General features: G+C 48.6%; 1 protein-coding gene and 1 long non-coding RNA gene across 3 annotated transcripts in view; one reads left to right on the plus strand and one right to left on the minus strand.

Annotated features, from left to right (window-relative positions):
- Window positions 1-18890, plus strand: part of LOC147101711 (uncharacterized) — a 39043-nt gene that overhangs the window by 2880 nt on the left and 17273 nt on the right. Inside the window, exon 2 of the long non-coding RNA XR_015073344.1 lies at window positions 17769-17934. This is a non-coding gene — a long non-coding RNA (uncharacterized LOC147101711). The remainder of the gene's footprint in view (window positions 1-17768; window positions 17935-18890) is intronic.
- The window catches only part of LOC147101712 (gelsolin-like), a 67652-nt gene continuing 64378 nt past the window's right edge, over window positions 15617-18890 (minus strand). For both annotated transcript variants that reach the window (XM_085965546.1, XM_085965547.1), the window contains one exon: window positions 15617-16027. In XM_085965546.1, coding sequence (XP_085821672.1) covers window positions 15855-16027 — 173 coding nt within the window. In that variant the 3' untranslated portion in view covers window positions 15617-15854. The remainder of the gene's footprint in view (window positions 16028-18890) is intronic.

Below are 18890 nucleotides of genomic sequence, written 5' to 3' on the forward strand. Positions count from 1 at the left end.
TGAATCATTGAGTATATTCAAGACTGAGCTAGAAAGAATTTTGGACTCTAGGGGAGTCAAGGGATATGGAGATCGGGCAGGAACGTGGAGTTGAGGCCGAAGATCAGCCATGATCTTACTGAATGGCGGAGCAGGCTCGAGGGGCCGTATGGCCTACTCCTGCTCCTAATTTTTATGTTCTTATAATGTCTTCCAACAGTCGCCACCCTCCCTGTTGTGGTGTGTCGTACCAACATGGCTCACACCATGGTATTGCACGCTCCCTGTTGTGGTGCGTCGTACCAACATGGCTCACACCATGGTATTGCACGCTCCCTGTTGTGGTGCGTCGTACCAACATGGCTCGCACCATGGTATTGCACGCTCCCTGTTGTGGTGCGTCGTACCAACATGGCTCGCACCATGGTATTGCACGCTCCCTGTTGTGGTGCGTCGTACCAACATGGCTCGCACCATGGTATTACACACTCCCTGTTGTGGCGCGTCGTACCAACATGGCTCACACCATGGTATTGCACACTCATGTTGAAAGTACAACATCCTGAATGGATTCAGAAGCTTTCAGAGGAAAGTAGTCAAAAAGGGAGAGAAATCGAGAAGCACACGATACTCAGTTCCCCCTTTACACTGCTCTTTGATGGTTTGATTGAACCCAGTAAAAAGAATGTCTTGCATTTTCTCCAGTGCCTTTCACAGGCTCAGGACGTCCCAAAGCGCTTTGCAGCCAATTAAGTACTTTTGAAGCGTAGTCACTGCTGTAACGTAGAAGGCAAAAGATATCCTTCAGTTTTGACTAGAACTGTATCAGGTTGCACATTTCATGCTGGTGCTGACATGGGTGACAGACAGATTGGCGTCTCCTCCATTGCAATGAGAAAATTCTTAGCCCCACCTTGAAATTCCCCCACCTTGGTGTAGGTAAAATCATGAACCCACCTCATGACAAGGCATGAGGAAGACACGGACGGTTGCCATACAATTAGTCCCACTCCACTGCTCTTTCCCTATAGCCCTGCAAATTTATCCCCTTCAAGTATTTATCCAATTCCCTTTGGAAAGTCATTATTGAATCTGCTTCCACCATCCTTTCAGGCAATGCATGCAGATCATAATAACTCCCTGCGTAAACATTTTTTTCCTCATGTCACCTCTAGTTCTTTTGCCAATTACCTTAAATCTGTGTCCTGTGGTTACTGACCCTTCCGCCACTGGAAGCAGTTTCTCTTTATTTACTCTAACAAAACCCTTCACGAATTTGAACACCTCTATCGAATCTCCCCTTAACCTTCACTGCTCTAAGGAGCACAACCCCAGTTTCCCCAGTCTCTCCACGTAACTGAAGTATTTCATCCCTGGTACCATTCTGGTAAATCTCCTCTGCACCCTCTCTAAGGCCTTGACATCCTTCCCAAAGTATGATGCCCAGAATTGGACACAATACTCCAGCTCGGCCCGAAGCAGTGTTTTATAAAGGTTTAGCATATTCTTTGCTTTTGTACTCTGTGCCTCTCTTTATAAAGCCAAGGATCCCATATGCCTTTATAACAGTCTTCACAAACTTGTCCTGCCACTTTCAAAGATTTGTGTATGTATACCCCCAGGTCTCTCTGTTCCTGCATCTTCCCTGTGTTTCATGTCATCTGCAAGCTTTGAAATGATGCCCTGTATACCCAAGTCCAGGTTATTAATATATATCAAAAAACAGCAGTGATCCCAAACACCAACCCCTGCGACACAGCACCGCACACCACTCTAGTCTGAAAAACAACCGTTCACCCCTACTCTCTGCCCCTTAGCCAATTTCGTATCCATGCAGCCACTGCCCCTTTAATCCCATGGGCTTCAATTTTGCTCACAAGCCTATTATGTGGTACTTTACCAAATCCTCCTCCATCCCAAACACCCCCCACCCCACCCCCGTGTGTACATATCAAGTGTTTTGTGCGTCTACGCACATTTTAAAATATAGACATGAGCCACCCCTGCTGTATAATTTGAATACAAAAGCAAAATACGGCAGATGCTGAAAATCTGAAATAAAAACAGAAAATGCTGGAAATGCTCAGCAGGTCAGGCAGCATCTGTGGAGAGAGAAACAGAGTCGACGTTTCAGGTCGATGACCCTTTGTCAGAACTGGAAAAAGTTAGAGATGTAACAGATTGTTAAGCAAGTGCGGGGCAGGGAAAGGGGAGAGGGGAGGAAAGAACAGAAGGGAAGGTCTGTGATCGGGTGGAAGGCAGGAGAGGTTAAAAGACAAAAAGGTGCAAGGCAAAAGGAGATGGTAATGGTTAGAATTTGACTAGTTCCTCATATTTCAATCTCAATCTCAGATTACAGCACATCATTAAAGAGGGAAGGAGTTTATGACCTACAGTATAGGAATTCGGACCACTGCACTACCTTGATATATTGTGAAAGGTGGCCAGGTGTCATTTCCCATCTCATGGGGGCAAATCCCACCATGTCGCAGAATAAAGAATCCTCGAGCTTCTCGCTAAATGTTTTTAATAAAGTTAGCCAAGGTTAATCCTTAGAAACATGAAACTGCAAAGGCAGAGTCCTACTGGTCAGAGTAGAACAGGGGCCGGTCCGAACACAGAATTGATTTGTGTAAGATTAGATTACACAATGTTTAGGCCTGGGTTGAGAAATCATTTTTGCCAACTGTGGAAAAAAAAGCCCTTTTGCAAGCTTCAAAGAGAAAGCAATGGGTTTTATCTTTCCACCCCTTACCATATTGTTTCCCCCACTGCTATAGGTCATTTATAATCTCCAAATACTAATTTCTCATTTGACATAACTTTGGATTCTGTTTGGTCAAAATTTAAATTGCAAAAATGTTCACCCAGGAAATTTTGAATTAAGAAACAAAAATTATCCTATTCACGAGTAACGTTAAATCAATATTTTTTTTTTTGTCCAGCGCAGCTTTATATCCTCAAGTGTAGGGCCAAAGCAGAATGGCCCCGATATAAGCCTGTCAGCACAAACAGGACGTTCGATAGCAAATAGGTAGAGCGCATGTCTGTGAAGTGGAGTCTGCCTCTGACTGTGAGCAGGGGCTTTCGCTCAGTCAGTCGTGAGGTGGAGTTCCTGGCTACGGTGCAAGTGTTGCATCACAGGGGTCCTGAAGTGATGCTATCTCTCCCTGCCACATAATAATTGCGAAACTGTAAAGAGCCCGACTTTCCAACTACTGTAATGTGAAATTGAGCCAGATGGGTGAATTCAAACGACGTTACAATTCAATACAATTATTTTATGCAATAAAAGAGACCACCTGGAACAGTGAACGCCCAGGAACACGGGTGACATCACCAATACCATGCTACGCACTGAGGGCTGTGTGGGCAAGGAGGCACTCAGTAATTTTCCATTGTTGTGTGTGGATGTTGTCAAGACTCTGAACATTATGGCATTTCGCAATCCGATCTCAGGGCTGGGTGCCAGAAATTAATTTCCTATGTCAGAATTAACTATGCTCTGTCCTCGATGCCCATAGTTTAATCTCAACCTCACACCACACCCCTCCTGATGCTGTTTTTTTCCGCTCCAATTCTACATAAGAACATAAGAAACAGGAGTCGGCCAATCGGCCCCTCGAGCCTGCTCCGCCATTCAATAAGATCATGGCTGATCCAATCTTGGCCTCAACTCCACTTTCCCGCTCTCTCCTCCCCCCCCCCATACCCCTTGACTCCCTTGTAGTTCAAATGTCTGTCAATCTCCGCCTTGAATATATTCAGTGACTTCGCCCCCACAGCTCTCTGGGGTAGAGAATTCCAAAGATTCACAACCCTCAGAGAAGAAATTCCTCCTCATCTCCGTCTTAAATGGACGACCCCTTATTCTGAAACTGTGCCCCTAGTTCTAGATACCCCCACTGGGGGAAACATCCTCTCAGTATCTACCCTGTCAATCTCCCTCAGAACCTTCTATGTTTCAATAAGATCACCTCTCATTCTTCTAAACTCCAATGAGTATAGATCCAACCTGCTCAACCTTTCGTCATACGTCAACCCCCTCACCCCAGGAATCAACCTCGCGAACCTTCTCTGCACTGCATCCAATGCAAGTATATCCCTCCTTACTCCAGGTGTGGTCTCGCCAACGCCCTGTACAGTTGCATTCTCTCGCTCTCTTGTCTTCTGATGGTAGTAGGGCCGATTGTAACTCCCTCCACCCGGCATTAAGGGGATAGTGGAAACATCACAACGGCATCGGATCCCTTACCGCCTTGCATACGCCGCGCCTCAGGCCGCTCCTCAAAATGGCTCGGGCCTCTCACCAGCAACAAGGGGCAGGTGGTGGGTTTGCTCCGTCCACCCATTCCTCACCGATAGTTAAAAATCGGCCCTATTGACTCTTCCTGGAGTACAGTGTAATATATGTGGGTCGACCAAATGAGGGACAGAGACACGCTGAGTTGCTAATCAAGGTGCTGGTTTACTAGGCCAGAGCGAACTGAACATGCTCATACCAAACCATGTCATAATACATCACACTGCTTTCCCTTTAAAAAAAAATGTACATATTCCCCTCTCAAATACAACAAAGCTAGGTCCCACCTTTCCCAGCATTACATATACCTCAACAAAAACTCCTGGCTTCCTGGCTTTTTTTCTTTTAAATGAACACCAAACCCAGTTTAACAACAGGTTCGCGGAGCCTTCCTGATCTCCTTACAAAAGGTTTTGGTGTTGATCCAGTTTTCGGGCTGTTCCGTTCTGAAGTCTGAACGGAGTCAAACTCATGTATGTGTTCATGATCAAGTGGTTCAAGATTATGTCTTGGTTCATCTCTAGCAGAGATCATTTGATCTACAGGAACACTTCGGATGTTGTCACCAATTTCAACCAAATATCCCTCGGTTCCACCAACCTCTACTATGGTTACTACATCTCACTTGTGTGAACTTTACTTTCCAGGGGGACTGAGAACAGGAACACACTCGTTTTGTTTGAAACTGCATTCTTTCTGATCGCTGTCATAATAAAGTTTCTGACTCAACTGTGTCTGTTCAACTCGAGGCCAAATTTGGTTGAACAAGACTCAATCGTGTTCTCAATCTCCTCTTCATCAAGAGTTCTGCTGGGGTATGTCCAGTTGTAGTGTGCGGAGTAGTTCTGTACTTCAAGAAATTTGCCAAATGCTGTTTCATGCCGAGTTCTGAACAACCCTGCAACACTTGCTTTTTGAGAGTTTCTTTCACTATTCTGACTGACCTTTCGGCTGCTGCGTGTGAAGCTGGATGATCTGGTGGAACGAGAGTGTGTTTGATACCGTTCCATTTCATGAACTCTTGGAATAGAGCAGAACAGAACCGAGGGCCAGTCAGAAACAAGCTCTTCAGGTAACCCATGACATGCGAAGATAGACCTCCTCATAGCTATGGTACGTTCAGTTGTAGTATTTGGACCCATGTGTTTCACTTCAATCCACTTTGAGTGACTATCTACAAGTACCAGGAAATAATCATTTGCTTTCTCACAGAAGTCTACATGTACGCTCTCTGAAAAGGTCTACTTGGCCATGACCAGTGTTGTAGTGGAGTTTTGGGTGGTTTGTTTCTGCAATTTTGGCAAACGCTGCATTTGCTGACAAGTAATTCAAGATCACTGTCCAATCCAGGCCAGTAAACAAAACTTCTTGCAATTTATTTCATACTGACGATCCCTGGATGTTCAGTATGAAGTTCAACCAGAATTCTCTCTCTCAAAGAAGTAGGTACCACCACTCTGTTTCCCCACTTGATACAACCTTGCTCACAAGATAATTCAGTACGATGGTTATGGAATGGTTTCAACTCTGTCCAGACACTGATCAATCCATCCATTCAAGGTGTTTTCATACACTCTTCAGTACGGAGTCCTTTTGAGTCTCATCTGCAATCTCAGTTGCATTCACGGGAAAGTCTTTGTCAACTGCACCTAGCGTGAAAATCTCACCTTCACTCCCAACACGAGTCTTCATGTGGCAACCTGGACAAGGCATCTGCGATTGCGTTTTGCTTTGAAGCACGATATTCAATCGTGTAGTCATATTGTGACAACAACACTGCCCAACGTTGCATTCTTGATGTGGCCATTGCAGGGGTGGCAGATTTGGGCCCCAATATTGCTAGGAATGGTTTGTGATCGGTTATCAGGGTAAAGTTTCTGCCAATCAGGAACTGTTGGAATTTCTTGATTCCAAACACTATGGCGAGTGCTTCCTTTTTAATTTCCACGTCGTTTATTTCGTTCTTTGTGAGGGTTCGCAATGCGAACGCGATTGGTTTCTCTTGGCTGTCATCCATTACGTGGCTATGACAGCTCCCACACTATAGCTAGAAGCCTCACACACTAACTTAAGCTCCTGCTCTGTCGTAGTGCACAAGTAGAGCATCGCTGGAGAGACTTCTCTTACAAGCATCGTAAGCTTCCTGTTGCGCTTTTGTCCACTTCAACTGGACATCCTTCTTGAGGAGCTCATGCAATGGAGCTAACATGGTCGCTAACTCAGGTAAGAAACGTGCATAGTACTGAACCATTCCAAGGAAAGATCTTAACTTAGATACGTTCTGTGGCTCTGGAGCATTGTTGACAGCATCATCCTTTTTCTTAACTGGTTGCAAGCTATTTGCATCAACTTTCAGACCAAGGTACACAACCTCGGGCACATTTGCTCCTTTTCAATTTGACATTGTGGGAATTCAACCGTTGAAGCACTAAATCTAACACTTCTAGATTTTCTTCCTTGCTGCTTGTTGCGATCAACACATCATCTTGATTGCATAAGCAATTTGGAACTCCTTGCAAAATCTTATCCATCGTAGCCTGGAAGATTTTAGGAGAGGACTTTATACCATATGGCAGCTTGGTGTAGGAGTACAGTCCCTTGTGTGTGTTGATAGTGAGATATTGTTGACTCTCTTTGTCAACATTCAGCTGAGCGTAAGCATGCGACAGGTCAAGCTTGGAGAAAACCTTTGACCCAGAGAGTGCTGCATACAAATCTTGCGATGTAGGTAACGGGTACTGTTCATCGTCAACTGCTTGGTTGATAGCAACTTTGTAGTCAGCGCACAAGTGTACAGTTTTGTCTGCTTTGGGCTCTACCACAATCTGGGTAGCCCATTCGCTTGTGTCAGTTTTTACTAACCCTCTGTACTCGGTTTCTCTAGCTCTTCCTCCACTTGACTTTTCAACGCATAGGGGTCCGGCCTTGCCTTACAATAGACAGGCTTTGTGTTGGACTTGATGCGCCATCAATTACTCAAAAGACTGAGGTTAAGCGAGTAACAACCAGGCTTTTATTAACTAAAGAATGAAGGTCTAGTCTCGAGTGGTCGACCCATCCAGAATACTAAGGGACTGGGAGGTAGTCACTTATATACCTGGAATAGTGGGAGGAGTCAGCCGAGGCATGTCCAGACCTGTGCCTAGTGGAATACACATACACATACAGACAGGTATAACAGTGGTTTACCACATTCACCCCTTGTTTAAAAATGAGTCCGGCGGGGTGAAGTGTATTTAAAAGTTCGTGTATTGGAGTCTCTCCGGAGGTCTTGTCTGCCGCTGTGATCGACGTGGCGACGGCAGAGGTGGTGGAGCTTCCGGCGTCGCGTCCCGTGTAGGCTGGGGCACTGGAGTGTCGTCCTCGTGGGTGACGGTCCAAGGCGAGCTGGCTGCTGGGGTTGGATATCGGGTCGTTGGGGGGGGGGGGGTGGTAATGGTAATGGGTAGTGGGTTACAGCGGTCCCCGAGGGTGCGAGGTCTCGTATGGAGACTGTGTCCTCCCGCCCGTCCACGCAATGTAAGCGTACTGGGGGGTTGGCGTGGAGGAGGTCAACCCTCTCGACCAGGGGGTCCGTTTTATTGGTCCTCACGTGTCTTCTCAGTAGTACCGGCCCTGGGGACGTCAGCCATGGCAGTAACGCTGTCCCCGATGTGGACTTCCTTGGGAAGACAAACATTTTCTCGTGAGGGGTGGCATTGGTGGCAGTGCAGAGCAGTGACCGAATCGAGTGGAGCGCATCGGGGAGCACCTCCTGCCAGCGGGAGGTCGGAAGGCCCCTGGACTTTAAGGCTAGTAGGGCGGCCTTCCAAACTGTTGCATTCTCTCTTTCCACCTGTCCGTTCCCCCGGGGGTTGTAACTGGTGGTCCTGCTTGTGGCTATACCCCTAGCGAGCAGGTACTGGCGGAGTTCGTCGCTCATAAACGATGAGCCCCGGTCGCTATGGATATAGCTGGGGAAACCGAACAGGGTGAAGAGGCTGTTCAGACATTTAATAACCGTGGCACTGGTCATGTCCGGGCAGGGGATAGCGAACGGGAAATGGGAGTACTTGTCAATGATGTTGAGGAAGTACACATTGCGGTCGGAGGAGGGGAGAGGCCCTTTAAAATCGACGCTCAGGCGTTCGAAAGGGCGAGTGGCTTTTATCAAGTGGGCTCTGTCTGGTCTATAAAAGTGCGGTTTGCACTCAGCGCAGACTTGGCAGTTCTTGGTCATGGTCCTGACCTCCTCCATGGAGTAAGGCAGGTTGCGGGCCTTGATGAAGTGGAAGAACCTGGTGACCCCCGGGTGGCAGAGGTCATTGTGGAGGGCCCTCAGCCTATCGATCTGCACGCTGGCGCAGGTGCCACGCGATAGGGCATCTGGGGGTTCATTGAGCTTCCCAGGCCGGTACAAGATCTCGTAATTGTAGGTGGAAAGTTCGATTCTCCACCTCAAGATCTTGTCATTTTTGATTTTGCCCCTCTGCTTGTTGTTGAACATAAAAGCAACTGAACGTTGGTCAGTGAGCAGGGTAAATCGTTTTCCGGCCAGGTAGTGCCTCCAATGACGCACAGCCTCCACAATAGCCTGGGCCTCCTTCTCGACCGCGGAGTGTCTGGTCTCCGGGCCCTGGAGGGTTCGTGAGAAGAATGCCACAGGTCTCCCCGCCTGATTAAGGGTGGCGGCCAGAGCGAAGTCGGACGCATCGCTTTCCACCTGGAAGGGGATGGATTCGTCCACTGCGTGCATGGTGGCTTTGGCAATGTCCTCCTTGATACGGTGGAAGGCCGAGCGGGCCTCTGCCATCAGGGGAAAAGAGGTGGATTTGATCAGCGGACGGGCTTTGTCTGCATAGTAGGGGACCCACTGGGCGTAGTAGGAAAAAAACCCTAGGCACCTCTTCAGAGCTTTTAGGCAGTGGGGCAGTGGGAGTTCCATAAGGGGACGCATCCGGTCCGGGTCGGGACCGATGACCCCGTGTTCCACAACACAGCCAAGGATGGCGAGGCGGTCTGTGCGGAATATGCACTTCTTGTTATATGTCAGGTTCAGGAGTTGGGCGGTGCGGAGGAATTTCTCGAGTTTTGCGTCATGGTCCTGCAAGTCATGGCCGCAGATGGTCACATTGTCTAGGTAAGGGAAAGTGGCCTGCAGCGCGTTTGATCGACCATCCAGTCCATCTCCCTTTGGAAGACGGAGACCCCGTTGGTAACGCCAAAAGGAACCCTGAGGAAGTGATAGAGGTAGCCGTTTGCCTCAAAAGCAGTATACTGGCGGTCTTCGGGGCGGATGGGGAGCTGGTGGTACGCTGATTTCAGGTCAATGGTCGAAAAGACGCGGTACTGCGCGATCTGGTTGACCATGTCAGCTATGCGGGGGAGTGGGTAGGCGTCCAGCAGGGTGTAGCGGTTTATTGTTTGGCTGTAGTCGATGACCAGGCGTTGTTTCTCGCCGGTCTTAACGACCACAACCTGGGCTCGCCAGGGGCTGGAGCTGCCCTCAATAATCCCCTCCTTCAGGAGCCGCTCCACTTCGGTTTTGATGAAAACCCTGTCCCCGGCACTGTATCGCCTGCTCTTTGTGGCGATGGGCTTAGAGTCGGGGGTGAGGTTAGCAAACAGTGGGGGGGGGGGGGGGGGGGGGGTGGGACTCAGTGTGGAGAGGTTGCATCTGGTGCGCGGCGGGCAATTTGGAGGCTGCTGGCTGCGGACTGTGAGTGGGGGGAGGGGGCCACCGTACGCCATCGTAACGCTTTTGAGGTGGCACTGGAAATCCAACCCCAGTAGAACGGCAGCGCAAAGTTGGGGCAGGACCAGGAGTTTAAAATTATTGAACACAGTCCCATCTACTACTAGTGTCACCACGCAGTAGCCGCCAATGTCCGCTGACTGGGACTCGGCGGCCATAGAAATCTGCTGGTGCGCAGGCAGGACTGGGAGAGAGCAACGCCACACCGTGTCGGGGTGGATGAAGCTCTCTGTGCTCCCGGAGTCAAAAAGGCAGTTTATTGCATGGCCGTTTACCTTAACGTCCATTTTGGACCGAGCTAGTTGGTGCGGTCTCGTTTGGTCCAGCGTGACCGAGGCCAGCGTAGGGGTCGGTGTGTCGCTGCGGGTATCAGATGGGGGGGGGGGGGGGGTTTGCAGCCTGCTGCGTCCCGGCTGGTGTCCAAGATGGCGGCGTCCATGATTCCCATGTGACTGGAGTCGTCCAAGATGGCTGCTGCTGCGGTGGTTCGCACATGGCTGGGGAGGCCCAAGATGGTGGCCCGCACGCGGCGCTGTTGGGGGCCCAAGATGCCGGCTCGCACGGCCCACACGCGGCGCTGCTGGCGTTCGGGGTGGCTTTGGCCTTGCAGACGCTAGCGTAGTGTCCCTTTTTCCCGCAGCCCGAGCAGGTCGCATTCTTCGCCGGGCAGCGCGCTCTGGGGTGTTTGGCCTGGCCACAGAAGTAGCATTTCTGTCCTTGGGATACTGCTGTCTGGCTTTGGGACACTGCTGCGGTGGTTGAGCCGTTGTTGGGCTGTGGCTGGGGTGGCACGGTGCTATGGGGCTGTCCTACCGTGTCCCAGGTTGTCGTTCCCCGCGGCGTCCATGGTGCAGAGGAGTAGGCATCCATGCCCCGGTAGGCTGCGTCCAGCGTTAGTGCGATTTCGGAGGCTTTGTCGAGGGTGAGGTCACTCTGCTCCAGCAGTCGCTGTCGGGTGTAGTTGGACCTGTGGCCCGCTACGAAGGCATCCCGGATCAGTTCCTCCGTGTACTTAGTGGACGTTACCGCCTTACACCCACAGGCCCGGCCAAGCACGGACAGTGCTTGGAGGTATTCCTCAGTCGATTCCCCAGGTTGTTGCTTGCGACTCCCCAGGAGGTGCCTGGCGTAAACTTCGTTCACAGGGCACGTGTACTGGGTCTAGGAGCTGGAGGGCGGCTGTGTACGAGGTCGCATCCCGGATGACTGAGTACACTCGGTGGTTCACCTTGGAGATCAGGACAGACAGTTTGTTCGCATCCGTTACGACCGCAGTGGAGGCAGTCAGGAATGTCTCGAAGCACATGAGCCAGTGAGCAAACTTGGTGGAAGCGTCCGCTTCCCGACTGTCCAGGTCCAGGCATGCTGGTGTGAGGATCTTCTCCATTATAAAAAATTTAGTTAATAAAATTGATGCGCCATCAATTACTCAAAAGACTGAGGTTAAGCGAGTAACAACCAGGCTTTTATTAACTAAAGAATGAAGGTCTAGTCTCGAGTGGTCGACCCGTCCAGAATAATAAGGGACTGGGAGGTAGTCACTTATATACCTGGAATAGTGGGAGGAGTCAGCCGAGGCATGTCCAGGCCTGTACCTAGTGGAATACACATACAGACAGGTATAACAGTGGTTTACCACAGATATACACGTCATACCCAGTGATGCCCTCATAACTGCCCGAGAATATGCTTTTATACTTGTTCAGCATTGTGTCGAATCGCTTCTTTGAAGCATCTACACTGAAGATGTTTTTCCAGTCTAGTTTTAACTTTCTCAACCAGTCTTTGCCCATGAGGGTTGGCCTGTTGTTTTAGCTTGCTACAATAATGGGCAGCTTTACTGACTGGCCGTTGTGCTGAACTGTACATTCCATTTGTCCACGTGTCTGATTTCTCCGGAGTAGGTTTTTAACTCTATGGTACTCTTTGTAAGTGGTATTTGATTAAACTTACTCTCATGTGTGTCCTTACTCATGATCGAGCAGTCCACTGCTGTGTCAATACACATCAATATATTGGTCATTGATCAAAAGTTTTGATTGGAAGTCTCAAGACTGCAAGCGTTGCCACTAGTGGCATAGATACTGTAGATGTCTAGTTCTTCAATATCAGGTGGGTTCACGTCAATATTGTGAATTCCTCCCTTTTGTTGTCGCTGCTTTGCATTGCCACTAGAATGGTTCTTACTTCCTGCTTTCGATCTAGCTCTGCAAGCTGTTGAAATATGGCCTTGCTTCTGGCAGTGAAAACACTTCGCATTTTGGTATTGGCAGGACTGTGGTGGGTGATTCCATTGCAGCGATAACAATTCACTGAACTGCTCTCAGATATGCTTTTGACCCAGTCTCTCAGCTTTAGGTTCGGCAGTGGCTTTGTGACTGTAGACCTCAGCTGCACTAGTCACTTGAGTTGGACGGAGCTCCCTAGCATTCTTAGGCACCATCTCCATAGATAGGGTAGTTTTGCATGCAATGTTAACATTAGGTTAGGAGTGTTCAGTAATAATGGACCGTGTGCATTCATCCACTAGTCCACACACAAACTTCTCTCAACGCACGATCCAAAAATATGCTGAAGTTACAATGCAAAGATAGGTTAAGAGCTAGTGTACTCACTGATGGTTTCAGGTACCAAACTTATAGCTTCTCTGCTATCTCTAATGGCTTTGGGGCTGAAGCAGTCCTCGAGTTTATCTTCAAAAGACACTTCCTTCACTTTCCCTTGCACAAGTAGGTTTGTCAATATTCCGTAGACATCTGGCCCACTCGCCTTTAGAAAAATTGCTTTTTTACATTCACGAATTACTTTATTTTGAGCTTGAACATTCTTATCTGCACCTTCGGTCTCAATAATGTTACTGGCCGTAAAAAAAAACATCGCTATCCGCTCAATGCAAGCACTGAACGGTTCGCCAGCTCGGTCATACATGCCGAGGCTTCCGATGAATCCCATTGGCGCAGCCACGATTGTCCCGATCCTGTTGAACAATGACTCAGCGCACTTCCCGTGAGAATCAACGCTGCCATTGCTGTGTATTCATACACCCGAAGGCGAAGCACGGACGACTCGGCATCAGCATGAACGGTAAAACATCGCAAAAAAAATTCAGTTTAGGTGTCACAAAGTCACAGTAAACTTTTCCACTCGAAGGTTGAACACGGTCCTTCCATGCTCCCTAAAAATGGCTTTGGGATCCCATTCTCGTTACCAAAAATGCAATATGCAGGTAGAACAAATGAAGGAGACACAGGATGAGCTGCTTGACAAGGTGCTGGTTTACTAGGCCAGAGCAAACTGAGCATGTTCATACTAAACCATGGGACAAACAATGTGATAATACATTACATACAGGTCCACAGGTGCCTATTCTTTAAATGCCTGTAGGAACATGTACAGTAGCATAGTGGTTATGTTACTGGACTAGTAATCCAGAGCACTAATGCTCCGGAGACAAGAGTCCAAATGCCACCACGGCAGCTGTGGCTCAGTGGGTGGTCAGAAGGTTGTGGGTTCAAGTCCCACTCCAGAGACTTGAGCACAAAAATCTAGGCCGACACTCCCCAGTGCAGTGCTGAGGGAGTGCTGCGCTGTCAGAGGTGCCGTCTGTCAGATGCAACATTAAACCCGTCTGCTCTCTCCGGTGGATGTAAAAGATCCCATGGCACTATTTTGAAGAGGAGCAGGGGAGTTCTCCCTGCTGTCCTGGCCAATATTTATCCATTTAAAAAGTGCTTGGATGTGCACTAACCTACAGGGCTACGGACCATGAGTTGGAAAGTGGGATTAGGCTGGATAGCACTTTGTCGGCCACGATGGGTCGAAATGGCCTCCTTTCATGCTGCAAATTTCTATGATTCTAACATCGAGAACATCACAGCCAAGTACATCCTGTCCTGACCACATGTCTTGTGATGTGGAGGCCAACTGTAACTCTCAATCTTGGCTCACGTTAGCCAACTCGGCACAGACTGGATATTCAGGCTCTTCCTGGCCTGAAATGACTTGCATAAGATTGACCTAGTGCACCATCAGGGTAACCGAGGTGGTGGCTCTTTGACCTTTCTGGCTGACCCCCTCAACACAAGAAATCTATGGAGGAAAGATGTAACGCATGATTCAACAGCAAAAGAATTTCACAGGCTCCAGCACATCACACAAGAGATCTGTAGCTTTGTTAGCTTGCCGAATATTGCTCCATTGTGACGTGCTGGCTAACGCTGCCCTTCCCTTCTTTTGGTACCCCCCCACCCATCTCTGGACAATGGACATACTGCAACCAAGCCCGGAGTTTGGTAACCTGTATCTAGACCTCCGACTATAGCACTCGGCGCTTTTGTCCAGAAGTAGGTACAAGGGCCTAGATATTAGAGTGCATCAATATTTGGGCAGGTGGGTGAGGGAGCCACAAGGTACGATCCCCTACACCCAAATGGAGAGGTCAAGAGACGCTCCTGATATTGGGCCTCGGGCTTCACTAACATCAAACCGGTGTGGCAGGAGGAGCCTGCTGGCAAAGAGCGAACCGGGGTTGGGCCACCACTAGTGTCACAGCAGCCCTCGGACAAGTGAAGGCCTGGGCGGGGAGATGGGGGAGCAACGGAGTACCTTGGGTGGGATGGAGGGGGCATGGAATCAGTAGCTGGGCCTGGGTGAGTGGGGTGGGGCAGGGCGGTGAGGGTGTGTGTAAGACAGACATGGCCCGTGTTCTTTTTAATGTGGTTGTTCCTACATTCAAGTATGGGGGCCTTCCTGCCAGACAGCACCACGTTGAGCAGGGGAAAAAAGAGTGCGGCACAGGGCTTGTGAAGCGCCGAGGCAATCGAAACTCGTGAACAGGCCCAGCGAGATGCTCAGGACCCCCATTCAAATAAGTTATTTCCCCACTTTAAATATTCCCGACACGCACTCGAACACCAGCGCACCCACCTTATCCAATAGGACGGGTGGCGCACATTTGGGCAGAAATGTGCGCTTGCTTCCTGACCGCCATATTGGGAGGCTGTTTAGTGCCCAAAAAATGGGCGCGGTGCGGCCGAATTTCTAGGCTAAGGAGTCAGCCAGTGGGGCAGCACACTCACTTCCGAGTCAGAAGGTTGTGGGTTCAAGTCCCACTCCAGGGACCCTAGCACAAAATCTGGGCTGGCACTCCCAGTGCAGTGCTGCACTGTCGGAGGTCCCGTCTTTGGGAAAAGACGTCAAACCGAGATCCCATCTGCCCACTCGAGTAGACTTAGAGAACCCGCGGCACTATTCGAAGAGCAGGGGCGGGGGAAGTTATCCCCGGGGTCCTGGCCAAGTATTTATCCCTCAAACAACAGCTCACAAAAAACACATTAATCTTGTCATTATCATATTGCTGTTTGCGGGAGCTTGCTGTGCAGCAAGTTGGCAGCTGCATTTCCCCACATTACAACAGTGGCTACACTTCAAAAATTGGCTGTAAAAGTGCTTTTGGGCGTCTGGAGGTCGTGAAAGGCGCTACATAAATGCAACTCTTTCTTTCTCTTGACAGAGCAAGAGCAGCTATGTGACCGTTACACCAGGAAATATGCACATATCCCAATTAGGTACCAAGTTAAACTTACAGAAACCAGACCAGATTCTGCTCGAAAAATGCCAATCTTTATTATCGAAAGCTTTGGGAAGCACAAGATACCGTCGTGCATATGCCGACGCACAGCCTAAACATTGCACAGCAGAAAAAGTGTGTAGAGGAAGTGGTAGTCAGTGCTCATCGCTGGCAAAACTTTTTTTATTTTTTTTTACATTTATATCTTCAAAGCTCCTTAAAAAGCGAGATCGAAAGCGCGGAAGTCAGTGGGAAACGCTCCCAGCGATTTATGACACCTCAAGGTCAGCCATGGCCCGCTGGAGGGGGTCGACACTCCAGTAATCATAATCCCATCCCAGGAACCAGCCCGTGAACGAGGGTGGTTCGAACCCCTGCTTGATGATCACTATTGGCGTCCTCGTGTCCCGTTTGGTGGGATCGGTCTCAATGTATACTTTAGCTAGACAGAAGACAAAAGAGAAAACACAAGACATTTATATCTTTCTCAATAGCAAAATACTGCAGATGCTGGAAATCCAAAATAACAGAAAATGCTGGAAAACTCAGGCGGCCAGGCAACATCCGTGGAGAGAGAAATAGAGTCAACGTTTCGGGTCGAAACCCTTCGTCAGAACGGAGAGAAAAGGCAGGAAATGAAACAAAAGGCAGTTTGGGGGCTGGGAAATGGGGGAGGGGACGAAAGGAGAGACATTAAGAGATATTCAAGGTGAGACGAGATGGTAATAGGACAGGTAAAGAAACAAACAATGGCTCTAGATGAAGTGTGAAATGCGCTGGCAGAGTGAGAGACAGCTGCCGTGTGGGAGAGAGAGAAAAACAAGGAAAAGTCACAAACCGAAAGTGTGGATAAAAAATAAAAATAATAGGGGCCGAGGTTATGATCTGAAGTTGTTGAACTCGATATGGCAGCTGTCTTTCACTCTGCCAGCACATTTCACACTTCTAGAGCCAGTCTGTTTCTTTACCTGTCCTATTACTATCTCTCGTCTCACCTTGAATATCTCAATGTCTTCTTTCGCCCCCTCCCCCATTTCCCATCCCCAAACTGCCTTGTTTCATTTCCTGCCTTTTCTCTCAGTTCTGACGAAGGGTTTCGACCTGAAACGTTGACTCTCTCCATGGATGTTGCCTGGCCTGCTGAGTTTTTCCAGCATTTTCTGTTATTTATATCTTTCTGTAGGCCTTTGTTACTGAAACTTCCCCACACCCCCCCACATTAAAGTCCTGTATAATACTGATTGATGAATTGGCTTCTGCACTTGCTGTGTACACGAGATTTGGGGGGGGGGGGGGGGGGGGCTTTGTGCGTCTCCCTTCATCTTTGCTTGGACAGAACGTGCTGGCAGGCTATTCACAGGAGCCAAGCCCAATCCCGTCCCCGTGCAATGCGTACACGTACTCACACACCCACTTCCCAGCAAGGGGTCACTGTGGACGGTTTAAAAAATAAATAAAATAAAACAAATCGGGGTTGGGAAATCCCTCGCATTTCCCCTTTGTAGCCACAACCAAATGCAACTCCCAATATTGCTGCCCATCAGGATCGCTCAGCACAGACCAGGGATGCCACTGGGGACTCCCCACCCCCCCCAAAATCTGTGTGACTCAGTGCCGCAGCATGTGGTGGCTGTACTTGCCAAGTCGCAGAGGGAGGGGTTATAATATTTATTCCTTTTAACTGCTGCACACTGCCGACGCACTAATGAAAGCAGACCATTTTCGGATTCCTTTCAGGATGATGCAAGTACTTTACACAAAGGCGGGTCCTCAGGCGCACTGTGGCAAAGAAAGAAATTCCACAGAGCTACACTCCTTTCAACTCTAGTGCGTTGGATCACATGCCCAGATATCAGAGTGCTGTCATCGCCAACTAAAAAAGGCAAAGTTGTTTTTTTACCACCCCACCCCCCCCCCCCCAAATCTAGAAACAGAAATGTATCAAAATAAACTTCGTGAAAAAAAAAATCCAGTCAAAAACAATCGTAGCAAATCAAAGAAAAAAAAAATCCCATATTCAGGCCCACTACCCAGACCACCAGTCTATACAATAGGCTGTCTGCCAACAGCTGACTCCTGTTACCATACCACAAAATTTGGAATAAAAACTCCACAAGCGCCCAAACTTGCAAAATCCCTTCTTTCAGTTAAATTATTTTTAAAAATCTCCATTTGAAAAACAGCTACTGAAAACTGAACATTCACAATTGCCGTCAGAAATCACCGCACGGTGGAAGACTACACCGCAAGTCTGATCCACCTCGAACCTCCTGCAAGAAAATTATTCAGATGTCATCCTGACTAGGAGCAACCAGAGCCTCCGCATCGCCAAAGACAGCAACCCAACAGGTACGAAGAGGTGCTGATCTTTAAATTTTCCCCCGTCAGATATGGGGGACAAAAATAGAAACAGGACAATGATGTCCAAATTTTACAAAACTACATGACTAAAAGGAAAAGGTGGAATCACTGCACTAATACTAACCAATCTTCAGGGCTTTGCTGAAAATTGGAGTGGATGGAACATAAAAGTACTTGGTGAGCCATTCATTATAAGTGTAGACGGATACCTGAAGAATAATTAATTATTCATGTAGATAATCCAAAACAACTGGAACCCAACAGGGAAAGGGCAAAATAGCCATAGTTGTGCTCTCGAGATACACAACATAAGAAATAGGAGGAGTAGGCCAGTCGGCCCTTCGAGCCTGCTCCGCCATTCAATAAGATCATGGCTGATCATCTATCTCAACTCCACCTTCTCGTCCGATCCCCATATCCCTTGGCGATAGCACAAGTACAACCGCAAACCATTTGGCCTTTATACTTTTAAACCATTAATAGGTAGTGGTTGGTACTACACACTGGCATGGCAGGTGCCACAGACCAATGCCACCATTAATTGGGGACATAACACTGCACACTGAGGGTATACAGCAGCAGGAATGCACCAGTGAATAACCAGCCACTCAAAACAGGCACAAGTCCCAGAGATACTGGGGAAACTAAAACTAAAATTGTACGCACAACAGACCATGAACCTGACCCAGTTATTGTATAGAAAACAACAGGGGCCAGAGATTTCCTAGCATGACCTCAATAAAGGAAAGGGTGGCAACAACCACAGCAAACACTAATCAACACAACTGATTTAAAACAACAGAAGCGAACATGTAAATATCCTGCTTAGAACCACTGTACCACGTAATGCAGAGCAGAGCATACCAGTCATTTATGGGGGGGGGGGGGGGGGGGGGGAGAAAAAAAAAAAGGAACGACGAGGAGAAAGAGGAGGAAGAAGAGGA

Source organism: Somniosus microcephalus, chromosome 23 (assembly GCF_052327205.1).
Source record: "Somniosus microcephalus isolate GS21.2 chromosome 23, FLI_Smic_1.0, whole genome shotgun sequence".
NCBI classification, from domain to species: domain Eukaryota; kingdom Metazoa; phylum Chordata; class Chondrichthyes; order Squaliformes; family Somniosidae; genus Somniosus; species Somniosus microcephalus.